The 12,418-nt window shown below is 41.8% G+C and overlaps 1 protein-coding gene across 5 annotated transcripts; it reads left to right on the top strand.

Moving 5' to 3' along the window:
* Nucleotides 1-7,370: 7,370 nt before the first annotated feature.
* Nucleotides 7,371-10,340, top strand: LOC125531677. 5 transcript variants are annotated; one of them, XR_007293429.1, is made up of 5 exons: nucleotides 7,427-7,720; nucleotides 8,027-8,103; nucleotides 8,192-8,314; nucleotides 9,238-9,826; nucleotides 10,108-10,340. XR_007293429.1 is itself a non-coding variant. In XM_048695996.1 (3 exons), exons 1-3 carry the CDS (start codon nucleotides 7,386-7,388, stop codon nucleotides 9,292-9,294), a joined length of 507 nt encoding a protein of 168 aa, XP_048551953.1. In that variant the 5' UTR covers nucleotides 7,371-7,385; the 3' UTR covers nucleotides 9,295-9,591. The 5 variants fall into 5 exon arrangements, 1 of the variants encoding a protein (XP_048551953.1); XR_007293428.1 differs by having other exon boundaries at nucleotides 8,189-8,314; XR_007293427.1 differs by having other exon boundaries at nucleotides 7,428-7,720; nucleotides 8,200-8,314; nucleotides 10,108-10,330.
* The last annotated feature ends 2,078 nt before the right edge of the window (nucleotides 10,341-12,418 follow it).

The following is a 12,418-nucleotide window of genomic DNA, read 5'->3' as shown; positions in this document are numbered from 1 at the left end:
GGGTCGATCCTGGACGGCGGGCGATGGATCAAGGACGTACATAGCAGCTTTCACCTACGCAAATGGTTGACTACTCAACCTCCTCTCGGCGGTGGCAGCGGCCAGGTCTGGTTAGCTACCATTTATCTTTAATACATGCCATGAAAGGCGATCAAGAGGAGCAATCATAAGCAGCGAGGTGTTCCAGGGCTACAAGCGCCAGTACCGTGACTCTGTGTCTGCGAGGTCTTCGCCAAGATCGCCACCCTCTCTTCCCGTGCCTATTTCTATTCGCTGTTGTTGGTTTCATCTTACATGGTGAGATCTAAGCAGACAAGATGAAGCAGAGGCTCTCTGAGATCCAGTCCGACGTGCAGGATACTGAATCGTTGGTAAATACTAGATTGTGTTTTATGATTTGATCATCCATTCCACTGCCTTACATACTACCTTTGGGACACTATAAGAACTGTGATTTTGGCAGGTGGAGGCTTCATTTTGGGTGTAGGGGGATGTGTGAGTTCTGGAAGCTCTGTAGCTTCATTTTGGATGTAGGTGAATGTGTGATTTCTGGAAGCTCTGTATATTAACTTCATGATCTGCTCTTGATTTCCTTCTTGGGGACTAGATTTGAAGATTTGCCAGCTACACCATCTAAAAATCAGGCTGCTGATCCGGGTACATTGCTACTCGGCCTTGCGTTCAATTGAAGTTTTCTGAGATCAACTCTTCTGAAACTTCAAAACGAGTAGTCCTCCTATTTTGAGGTTGCTACTTGCACATTGTTCATCTTTCTGTCAATTTTGTTCCATTATTTTGCACTCTATCTGCCAATTTGATTGCATGGTATAGGGTGCGATGGTGGCGTGGGCGCTGCACGGGGTAGGAGTAGTGCCCTGCACAGGCCAGCCCATGCGGGGAGCTAGCATCGCGTCAATGCCTCCATGAACGCCGCCATGACGCGTTGCGTGGTGTCGCTGTCAGGTGTGGCCCCCAACATGGCGATGTGTGCTCAAGCATGTCGTTTGTGGCTTCAAGCTGCCTGGTGGCCACCGTGGCATCATGGCTAAACAAGAGGTTGGTGATGAAGAGCCTGCGCTCGTCCAGGCGGATATGGTGGAGCATCCATGGCGATGTGGACGCAGCTGCAGCCGTGGCCGGATGGAGAAGCCTTAGGTCTTGGTAGATTATCTACTGATGGCATAATCCTCCAGAGTTACAATAGCCAGAAAGATGCCTTGCCGTGGGGAAGCCTCGCTGCTGGAAGCGCCATCAGTGATCTGATTTGAAGAGTCCAACAAGAGGTCAATGGAATTCTCATCTCCAATATTTTCGCATTCTAACATGTCATTGTTGATTCAGCTGTTACATTGTGTCACAGTTCACTTGTTTTTCACCTTTTTTCGTACTACTATGCACTGGAATGTCCATGTTTGCTAATTTGCAGATTGAATTGTTCTGATAAAATATGCTAATATATGTCACTTCTTTCTGAAAGGTATCCGGAACTCTTAACTACATTGCTTCGGTGATAACTCTTTCTTATTTGTTGCCATTTTGTGTTCCGGTCAAGATTTTCTTCTTTCACAGACATTAGAAGTCTAGAACTGGGATAAAAATAAATAAAGTTTGGAATAAGCTAGAATCTTAATAATCTCCAATATCTGCTCCACATGTGTGGAATCAATCATCCAGATATATATACTCGGATTGATCCAGCCATGCCCAATAAGAATCTTCATGTAAATAAATCAAAGGATTCTCTACTGATGAATAGGGAGCTGCACCAGACATCATATGGTCTTCATTTTCGTGGTAAGACTGAACTGACCTCAAGACTTAAGTATCTCGGAACCATGCTTTTCCTGCGTAGTTTTCAACATGCTATTACATGGTCTATTAAGTGCGTGTGAAGATTCTTGAATTTACCCTGACATTATGGAACCTTTGTGCTGAAACAATTAAATATGTTAATCTATAATGATAGCAACGAAGACATGCAGTTCCGTTATCAGTACAGTGCAGATGGTCATGTGGCCATTATGGCCTATCTTCAGTATTGTGGTTAACATTGACAGGATTAATGTAATCTTCGAAACGACATGTTCCATTTTCCCTATGTATTTTTTTGTTCAGATGCCCTACTACTGTTTTATTGACTGCAGGCAATCTATTTTGTATGGTATGATTTTGTTTGTTGGAGAGATACTAGCTGCCCCTTTTCCACCTGTTAGTAAGTTTTGTAGTAGACTTCTTAATTGATATTATAGACGTTCTAAGGTAGACGTGGTATTTTCAGTTAGACTGATTTCTTGTATTTTATCCATTGTTATAGGAGTTTGTTACCTTTGTTTTTTATCGAAAATTAAAATGTGCATGCATTGTCGAAGTTTGTGAAGTAGAATTAATAACCTTCTGGTTATTGATCAATATATATATCTTGGATGTCCCATAGCAACGCAAGGGCATTCAGCTATCCTTGAAAAAAAGAACTGTCAAACCGCTCAAGAACCTGCCAGGTCAAGCCTCTCCCTCCTCTGTTTGGCATTGCCTACCCCCTCTCCCCCGAATACCGCGACAGGGAAGATCCGGTCCATCGAGAGAGGCCGATGCTGTCGACCATTGATGTCGCATGGGAGATCTGCGACAGTGGAAACATGCTCCCCTTCGCGCCAACGGCGCCTCAAGGTCACTGGCACGGGTGACCCAGCGATTTTTCGCTGCCATTCCGAGCTACTTTGCCAACGTCGTGGGCGTGGGCTACTGGCCTTCCAGGTACTCGACCGCCGGGCTTATCGAATTGGGCCGCCACGGTGCTGCTGCCCGCCGCCGGTCTCACTATAGATGCATCATGTGCCGTCGGCCATGCCAGCATCGCCGCCTACGTTTCCCAAATCAGTTACACGTATGGTCCATGCATACCCGGAGACGTTGGTGCATTCACACTTCTCATGGATCCTTGTATTAGCCTGATAGTGTTGGGATCTCGAAATTTTGCTGTAGGTGAAGAAGGGATTCCTATCTCGAAATTATGCTGTAGGTGAAGCGCCTCCTGTAGGCCATGGAGATGACCAATGATGCATTGGGAGGCGGGCGACGTAAAGCGCTGGAAAGGAGTATTGTATTATGCATGGTCCTCCTTCGCTTTTTGGAAGGTTGTATAGTCGTTTTGATACATAAGATATAATTTTAGGTTCTACATACATATTGGTTTGAGATGTTTTCATTTTCTATCATTTCAATGAATAATGCAATCTGGATTTGTTTTATCATGCCAATTTGAGGCATTCTGTATGGGCTAGTTGGAGGAATATTATTTTTTGACGCACTATGTGTGAACATGTTGAAGGGGCATGACCATCAACGAGCTTGTGGCAGAAGTTTGAATGTGAGTAGCTCCTATCTTTTATGTACTTATTTTCAGTCTATCAATCAAAGGGTAGAATGATTACACGTGCAATTATTTTGGTGTGAGCTTTGACAAGGGATACCGATTGTTATGTTGAAGAGGCTAAAATCTTCCTCGGTAAGTGATGTGCATTATGCATCTGATAAAAAAAGAGGCTTTAGGAATTTGATTGTGCCCATGAGAGGTGGTCCTGATATTAGGCTTGCTATAACATGTTATATTTAACACGTAATGTTCTTTACCAACCAAATGTTCACGTTTTAGATTATAAAGAATGATGACCTCAAAGACAAAGAGCTCCAAGAACTCGGTTCTGAAACTTTTGGTTAGTCTGAGTAATGAAATGTGACCCTACTGGAAGTTCTACCTCATTTCAGTTCTTCTCTTTTCCATTTAATTGTTTATTTCATTCCAAGCTAACTGTCTTACATACCTATATCTTTCAATGCAAGACTACACGAGGACTATGGTCTATGGGATATCAAGCTCCTTCAAATAATCTGCACCAGTTCTTCTGGAGAATAATGTGTATGCATGGTCTACAATGGAGTTTACAAGATAGATTCACTTACTCAAAGACTCTGCCTAACATTTTCCATAAGGATTATGTATGTTATACCAACTCTCAGTAATCTCTACTACTAATCTCTACTACCAATGTCTTAGTTGGTAGTCTCGCCTCACTCCACCTTATCCCACCACTCCTATCTTTCGTCCACCTTTGACATCATCGCATCACATCATTGGGCTGGCCCATTAATGTGTATGTGAACGCAATCCTCCCATCGCCTGCCCTCCTCGCGATAATCCCGACGTCCTCGCGCTGCCGTCCTCTTCTCCCCGATCTCCTCTACCAACGTGCCTTCCTTGCGATCCTCCCGACGTGTCCTCACATCGCCGTCCTCTTCTCCCCAAACTCCTCTACCAGGGGGACTCCTCTATGACCCAGGCAGAGCGAACATTGTACGCAGGTTTTTTTGGCTTTCACCGGTTCGTTCTCTACCCTTCCTCCATGACTCCCTCGCCATCGATTTTTTTCGATGTCTAAATGCAATCCCTCCGTGGGGAAGTATGGTGTGAAGGAGAGAGGCCGCGATGACGAAGGTGAGGTGGGCGTCATCCCATTTTAAAGGAGAGGGCTCCAGCGAGAAATGTCTCACTACGGCGAAAACCGAGCGGAAGGGGAGGGGCCGACTGGAAAACATAAGGGTGTGTCATGGGGTGGAGTTTTTATGTTGGGTATGCGTGTTGGAGATAACAGGGTTCATAGTTTAGACATTTTTCTCTCCAATATGGTCTGGATTTGTGGGAGCCTGGACTGTCGCATTGTTACATTTTTCATACAGTGTATCATAAAGTGTATCATACATACCGTGAAAACAAATCCCCTTTATTATATACAGTATAGCCCTCCAATATGGCCATGTTTATGCTACACTAGATCGCGAGAACCTGCCGTCGACCGTGAGGTTGGTGTATGAGAGAGAAATAAGTTTTAATATCAATAATTTATCTAATTCATTTATATACGGTATAGCCCGTAGCAACGCACGAGCGTTTTACTAGTGTTACTAGAGTATTAGAATAACTTCCTGATATATGTGTTTATATGATTTCTGACATTTACTGCAATAATATTGATGGCCAGGCACTATACTGTGCATAAACAAAAAAAAACAGTTTTTCTTTTCGTAGTTGCAGCAATTTTCCTGTACAATAGTGTGACACTACACTACTCTTCATTTTTACAGGCCATGGAACAATAAATAACTTGGCAACAGATACCCCGTGGTCTACAATTATACTGTAATTATGTGTGCACTTTGGATCTATTAGATGTCTGAATGTATTGTTAATCGACAACTACTAATGCAAAGGTATGTTCTGTTTGTAATATGAAATGATTCTTATTTGTACCTCCAACACTCTTCTATCGCTCCTTTTAGAACTAATGACATAAAAAATGTGGTCTGGAGTCTGGTCGTGTTTGAACAAAGTTGGTCAGAATGATATAGTTGTTTTTTTCAAGTTCATTATATTAATTTTTTCATTATATAGATTATTTATTTGTTCACACAATACATGGCAGGAGATGTGTGTCGAGAGGTACATGAATACGCACATGGGCTGTTTTTCAGCATGGTAGTCTAAAAAACCGTGGTATTCTCAGAACACGTAGAAAATGCTTTGCTATCAAACAGGACAAGTGCAGATTTCCTTGAATATAGTTTATTTTACAATTGTGTTGCCAACGTGCTTCCATTGTTTTATCACCATAAAATAGTTCTAGGTGCTCATATAAAATTTAGTGGCGTGTATGGGTGATTGTAGTGCAGTTTTGTTGATCTGCTTGCATTTTCAGCATTATAGTGTTGATATACTATCTCAATAAAACAGTGAATACGTATAATATGTACAGGCTACATTCAAGTTATGGCAGTGTGCCTGGGTAAGATGAACTGGTAATCTTCTGCTAGCTGAAAAAAACTTTTTTCGTCTTTACATGTGTTTCTTGTTGAAACTCTTTTTCGTCTTTGCATGTGTTTCTTGCTGAAGCTTGTGATTTTCAAGTTATGGCAGTACATATGTCTACCCACTTGCATGACTTCCGATATTGTCCTTATTTTGCTCCTCCTTACCCCTGTTCTGTTAGTGCAGTTCTTTTAAATAGCAGGGACAGAGTCCCAGAAAACATGCCTGATTGCTTTTCTTAGTGGTGCACTTGCAAGTATATGTGGTAGATAGTTTCTCATGCTTTTCTACAAAGTGATAGATTAATAATGTCATCAACAATTTTTTTCCTTAACTGATCAATATCTTGGAAGTTGTCACTCATTAGTTTTCTCTTCCTTATCTGATCTCTAGCGAGTAGAGTGATTTATTTTCGCAATACCTAATTCTGATCATAGGTAATGACAGATTTGTTTTCATTAAATGAGATTCTTGTTTTGTGTTGATTTTGCAAAATTTCTGTAGCTACATATTTGCTCAATCCAATAGACAGATTTTAATCAACCTTTAGTATAATGTATTTCCAATTGTTCATAACTACATAAATTTTTGTTGTGATTTTGCAAGATTTCGAAATTATTGTGTTTCAAAATTGTTATACTGATTCCTCAATGCTCTGTTCATGGCTTTGTTCTTATTTCTGAAGCTATATATTTGCTCTATCCAAAATACAGATTTTACTCAATCTTTTGCCTTTTAGAAAAAGGGAGATGCCATTTAGACCTTACTCTGTCCAACTTGATCTTCAACTTGCCGCTACTGTTTCTAAGCATTTTCCCGAAAACTGTTGTATTTGCTTTAGAGAATGACCTCACCTTATTCAGAAGATATGCCAAGTAAAAAATTAGAAATTGAACAATTAGTTCCGCTCTTAAATTTTGCACAACAGTCCAAATTATCCAATAAATCATGTGTTAGCAGGGTCAAATTATAGAAGTTGAATCACTTGTTCTAAATTACCCAATCCAAATTATGGATGTTAATAATATGCTTTGTGTTAGACTGTTAGTCAAATTGTCGAAAGCCGGAGCTGGGCCGAGGAGCCGGCCTCCACCTTTGGCCATCACGATGAGAAGCAACACCGGCGTTGGCCGTTCCGTGTGCAGAGTGCGTGAGTTAGTGATTTAATTCCATCCTTTCCATCTCATGATGTGATTTTTTCTTTAGGATGAATTAGTAACTTTGTGTGGAGGTGGCAGCACTACCTGCTGGTTGGTGTAATGCCGTGCTTGACAGGGTGATCTGCAATTCCGAGTTTGTTTAATGGCTTAATGTCTAAGCACTCATCCCCTTATTCTGTTGTGTTGCTACCAACTTGGTTTGCAAGGAACAAAGCTTCATCTGTGTACATCAAGATTGCTAATTGCCATCTGAAGGTTGGTTTTGTTATCTGAGTCATCAGTTTTGTCATCTTGATCAACGATGCAATTTCAATAAGGATATGTTTACGTTGCTTATTACTGTGCTTGACAGGGTGATAGTAAGCATGAAGATGCCTAAGCTTATCAGGAAGCTGCAACCAAAAATTCTCACTTCAGGGTATTTCCCCTTTTCTCTCCCTCTCTCCCGTGCCTCCGCGCTGCACACCGCTGCTGCTCCCCAACCACGGCGCTATGATGGTGCTTGCTCGCCTGGTCGCCGCCTCGTCTCGCCCAATCTTGATATAGTCCGGGGCGGCGCCGGCACCGCTCGACCGCGTCGTTGCCTCCTCTGCGTCATGAGAAGCGCCACCATTGCCTCCACCCCCACTGGGCAAGGAGCTCGAGGTGTTTGGGGGTTCGTGTTTCCTACACAGGCCAAAACACTATTGGAGCCTTGGAGGTGTGTGTGCAGCTCTAATTTGCTAACATCCTTTTTTCTTTTACCGCTGACTGCATCTGTCAAATGAACTGTGTGGGTGCTTTCAGATAAGGATACTGGTTTTGTAGATTTAGTATGATTCTGGACATACTCTGAAACTAAAATGTACTAGATCTGTACCCCTGTACCTATGGACATACTTTGGAACTAAATTATACTATTATGCAAGGTTGTTTCTAATGACAGTAAACTGCATAGTGATGTTCCAAATTATTTTGCGCAAGGTTGTTTCTAATGGCTTGTCCATTTGCTTATTTCCTTGTTCAGTTCGAAACCAGTCGTTTGGAGCAGATCAGCTCAAAAGAGATCCTTTGTACCATTTGCAGACTACCCATCTCCCTCTGGTAATTCGTTTCTGCTACGTGAATCTTGATGTACAATTCCCATTTCACTTACTGGCAACAACCATTCACTTAGCTGATAATGAAGGAGATTGACAGGCCTGGAGTCTCGCTCACCTCTGTTTTCCCCCTGTGGACACACACGAGACTCAGATCTTGGCTCGTCGTAGAGGAATCGATAGCAAGAATCAACCAGAGAAAGGATGCACACAAGGTACTCGATGGTTTTCCCCCAGCACTAGCTTTGTGTTGAGTTCGTTTTTGTATTTTTCTGTTTATGACTGAAGCGAGGAGAAGCTACACATTGTTGTTCTCCTTCACAGCCTCACGCATACACACACTGTACACCCAGGCCGTGCAGTACACCATGACCCTCTCACCTTTGCCCATGCCTGTTATACGTGTGCAAAGCATGCCAATAGTGCCCAGCACAGGAGCTGCACCCATGCTACATGCCCTGCTTTATTTGTTACAGTTTTACACAAATGGAAATCCCAAGCTAAATTATAGAGAACAAGAATAACTCACAGTCAGAGATCAGATTGAATTAGAACTGGTGCTATAATTGATTCTTTTGCAAGGAGGGGTTTCAGTGTTCAAACATAATGCACTTCCATTTTCAGTTTGACCAAACTTGTATGCGGAGTAAAAGGAAAAGGTGGGGGTATAACGACATATCTGTGATTACATGGTCAAAATACAGGCCTAGGATATTTGAATGTTCCCATATAAATGTAATCCTCTACCCGCAAAATAATAATATAAATGTAGTCCTGTTATATTTCGTAGCTTCCTGTTACCAGGATTGATAGCTATTGTATTTCATTCCGTTGTTTAGTAATGAATTGTTGTGATGCATTTTTTACTTTAATACTTGCTACTTTTAAAGCAGCCTTCTTGCGCAGATAATTTTGTATAGGTGTATAACGTCATGCCCGTGATTGCTCTGTAAAAACCCGGCCTAGGATATACGAATACTAACATATAAACATATGACTCTTCTATTTTGTAGCTTCTCATTCTAAGGAACGATATATATATCATATTTCATTATGTTGTTTCGGTAAATAAATTTCCTTTCTGATTCTTTTTTGTTAAATAACCAAGTAAGAGTCTGATTAGTGGAGGTGATTTCAGAGCTTGAGGCAGAGATGGCGGAGCGGTCGAGCTCGAGACTATGGATCCAGGGCTTGAGTGCTCACGGGATGGAGGTGCTCAGGATGGAGGCAGGGGAGGGCGCCCTGCGGGAAGTGATTTATGTGCTCCTTGATCAGGTTTTTTATAACTGATGACATCTTACATTGTTGTCTTTTACCGATTAACTGGTTAACTCTTTTCCTAAATGTTCTTAGATTTCTGCTTTCTATTTGCGCCAGTTTCTTTTTACAAGAGATGAGATCTTACACAATATATTTTTGCCTTGGTTGATCTAATTAAAATTTTCCTTCAGCATGTGCATATGATGTTAATATAAAGCTATTTGGAAGTACATATCCATGGGCGAAAAAAATATTATCATGTATTTTGTCTGTCATTTTGCTTGTGTTGATGTAGTTTATTGAGCTTTTTCACACGTCATGATATTATGCCTTAATTTCTACTAGGCTGCTTTTACCTTTAAAATTCATTGTACAAACATTATTTACCTAATTTATGGAAACAATAAATTTGTAGCTCAGGTCAACTAGGAGATGATGTAAACCAAGTCGCTCACCGGTTTAAGATGGTATGTTCTGAACTTTCGTTGCTTTATGAAAGGACAAAAGATGTTAGATATGTATGCTACTACAGTTGAGACATTTTTCAGTTTTCTACATGAGCCACAGTGCCGAAGCCTTTGGACAGGCACTTTGTGGTAGAATGTGTCAAACATAGGTCTGTTTGCTAGAATATGTGTTGTGCCGATGCTGCAACTAGCATACGCAAAATCACTTTGCTATATATTTTTCATAATGCTACATTCCATCAATTAAATGACTTCTTATTGTTTTGAATCTACTTACATAGGGGTTTAAAGATTTACTTTGTTCCAGCGCCTACTTTGGATCATAGGAAACTAAAAAAAAAGAGGGCGCCGCCACCACCGTCATCAGGCTGGCCCACATCCACGCGCTGCTCGGCTTCAGTAGGTCACCGGTACAACTCCTCACGCCCAGGTCGTTCAACATTTTCTTCCGCTTTTGGTGCGTCACATTTAGAGTCTTTCTTTCCCATTTTACCATGTTTGCTTGGTAAGATGTTTGGTCGGATTTGAAGGTTTGTAGCCTTGGCTCCAAAGCTTCAAGCTCTTATAGAAATTAGAACTGAGGGCCTTTTAAAATGAGTCCTGCATAATAGTGTTGTTCAGTGGGATGCAGAATTTTTGTTTGTCTGATCGGCTATCCTTGGTGCTGATTTAAGTACTGATTTCATCGTCATATGACTACAATAAAGAAACTGTGTGTATAAATATTACTAACTGCTGATACTTTGCATCAGTGATTTCAATTCTGTTGGCCCTCCTTAAGATTGCTTGGGAATGTGAGGCTTAAAAGTTTTAACCCTGTACAATGTGCTTCTCGGGTGTGGATTTGTGTCTGACTAATTAACGGTTCTGTTAATACTGATATGTCCTTGAACATTATATGGGTATTGCATCGCTTGTACTTATAGCAAGTGGAATTTTTTTCTCATATGTAAATATGTGCCCGAATAATATTAATGTACACTCTTTCAATACATGGCTTACTCTCGGCCTTTGTGCCATTGGCGCAACTGGTCATCTAGTTCTGGTAAATGCAAATAGACTATACTGATAGTGTTGATTACAGAGCAGCTGATCTCAGATAATTCAACACACAAATATAAGTTCAAACACATAACTTCCCTTGAACCAACATAAAGATAACCAAAGGGTTTGCTAACACAGATAAGTAAGATAACTGAGCAATCAGAATGAGGCTTGCTCACAGCCCAATAAGATGACAGATCACACACTGCCATTAGAATTGTCGCAGTTCAGAGCATCTGCAGACACCTGATTAGCAGGGATCTTGCACTACTCAGTAGCCATGCACTGGATGGTAGATACGTGAGGAGGAGGCCTGGCATTTTTGTCCATCATTGAAGCTTCAAATTGCGGCTCCAAGTTCACAGACACATTCTTCCTCACCTTGGGGGTCTTCTGCTTCTCAGTGTGTTCAGTCAGAGCAGCCTCAGCAGCCTTTGCACTTGCAGGGTTCATGTCCTCATGAAGCCATCATTGAGCTTAGCAAGTCTACCGCTTCTCCTGACAAGAGCATCATCGACAGGTATAGTTCTCTTGGGCTTGTTAGTAATGGCAGGGGCAGGAAGGCAAGTGTCAGCGTGCAACTCAGAGGATAATTCAGTAACTTCTCTAACAGAGGATTCAGTGGTTTCAGAGGAGCAAGTGGTGCTGATCTAAACAAAACCTTTCCCCTGATACCACCATCTTCCTGCACATCAACAATTTTACAGCAAGCACCTGTCACCTGGTTACTGTTTAGTAAATTGATAAACAGAGACAGCCTTAGCAAGGTCCTCATATGCATAACCAGTGGTGTGTGAAGAGTTCTGCATGGGGGTCGAGTGTCTGGCATCTCCACATCAGCATCAATGTTACCAATGATATGGTCATTCATGTTGTGTTTCTGCTCCATCACATGTTTGTCATTCAGGTTGGGGATTTGGTTAACACTAGTAAGATGGTCGTGCATTGCACGGAACACCAAGATTGGGGGTAGACAGCACCGACAGCGGCCATCACACTAGATTGCTTCACAGCCTTCTGGATGCGGTGGGGAAGAGATAAGGCTGATTGTGAGAGACAAGGAGTTATTTGTAAATATGGAAACAAGTGCGGGCATCTTTTTGCAAAACTGCAACAGTTTGTTTTGTATGCGTCAGATCTAGATCCGACGGCTATTGATGAAAGATGGCAGACACACCATCATCACCAACTCAAGTTTTTATACGAGTAGAGATTGTTGATAACTTCAGCCTACTAAACTTCATTGTGCATAGGGATATTTCCTACAGCTACATCATGCCAGTTGCCTTCACATATAATTGGTAGGGGGTGTGGTTTAGCACCATCAGGTGGCAGTACTGGACATAATATATGTAGTCTGGACCAATTTTACCCACTTTTGCCATCCAACGAAGACCCGTATATATCCGCAGACGAATCCGCATGACCAAATTCCAATATGCAAACAAATAACTGATTTGCGGGAGTCCAAAAAGCATGCGGAGGTCCGCTTGGCCCAATGTCAGTTGCCACATGCCCTCACAACCCATGTGCTTTATCCTTTAGGTC

Source organism: Triticum urartu, unplaced genomic scaffold (assembly GCF_003073215.2).
Source record: "Triticum urartu cultivar G1812 unplaced genomic scaffold, Tu2.1 TuUngrouped_contig_7828, whole genome shotgun sequence".
Lineage (NCBI taxonomy): Eukaryota > Viridiplantae > Streptophyta > Magnoliopsida > Poales > Poaceae > Triticum > Triticum urartu.
The sequence above is the reverse complement of the archived record's forward strand: the minus strand, read 5'-3'. Positions and strand labels throughout refer to the sequence as shown.

What these genes read in the sequence shown, in the direction of transcription:
- LOC125531677 (XM_048695996.1), top strand. Translation starts at nt 7,386, where the DNA reads ATGAAGATGCCTAAGCTTATCAGGAAGCTGCAACCAAAAATTCTCACT. An exon ending in ACACTATTGGAGCCTTGGAG is followed by an intron (nt 7,721 to 8,199) that starts GTGTGTGTGCAG and finishes GGAGATTGACAG; the next exon opens with GCCTGGAGTCTCGCTCACCT. An exon ending in AGAGAAAGGATGCACACAAG is followed by an intron (nt 8,315 to 9,237) that starts GTACTCGATGGT and finishes AGGTGATTTCAG; the next exon opens with AGCTTGAGGCAGAGATGGCG.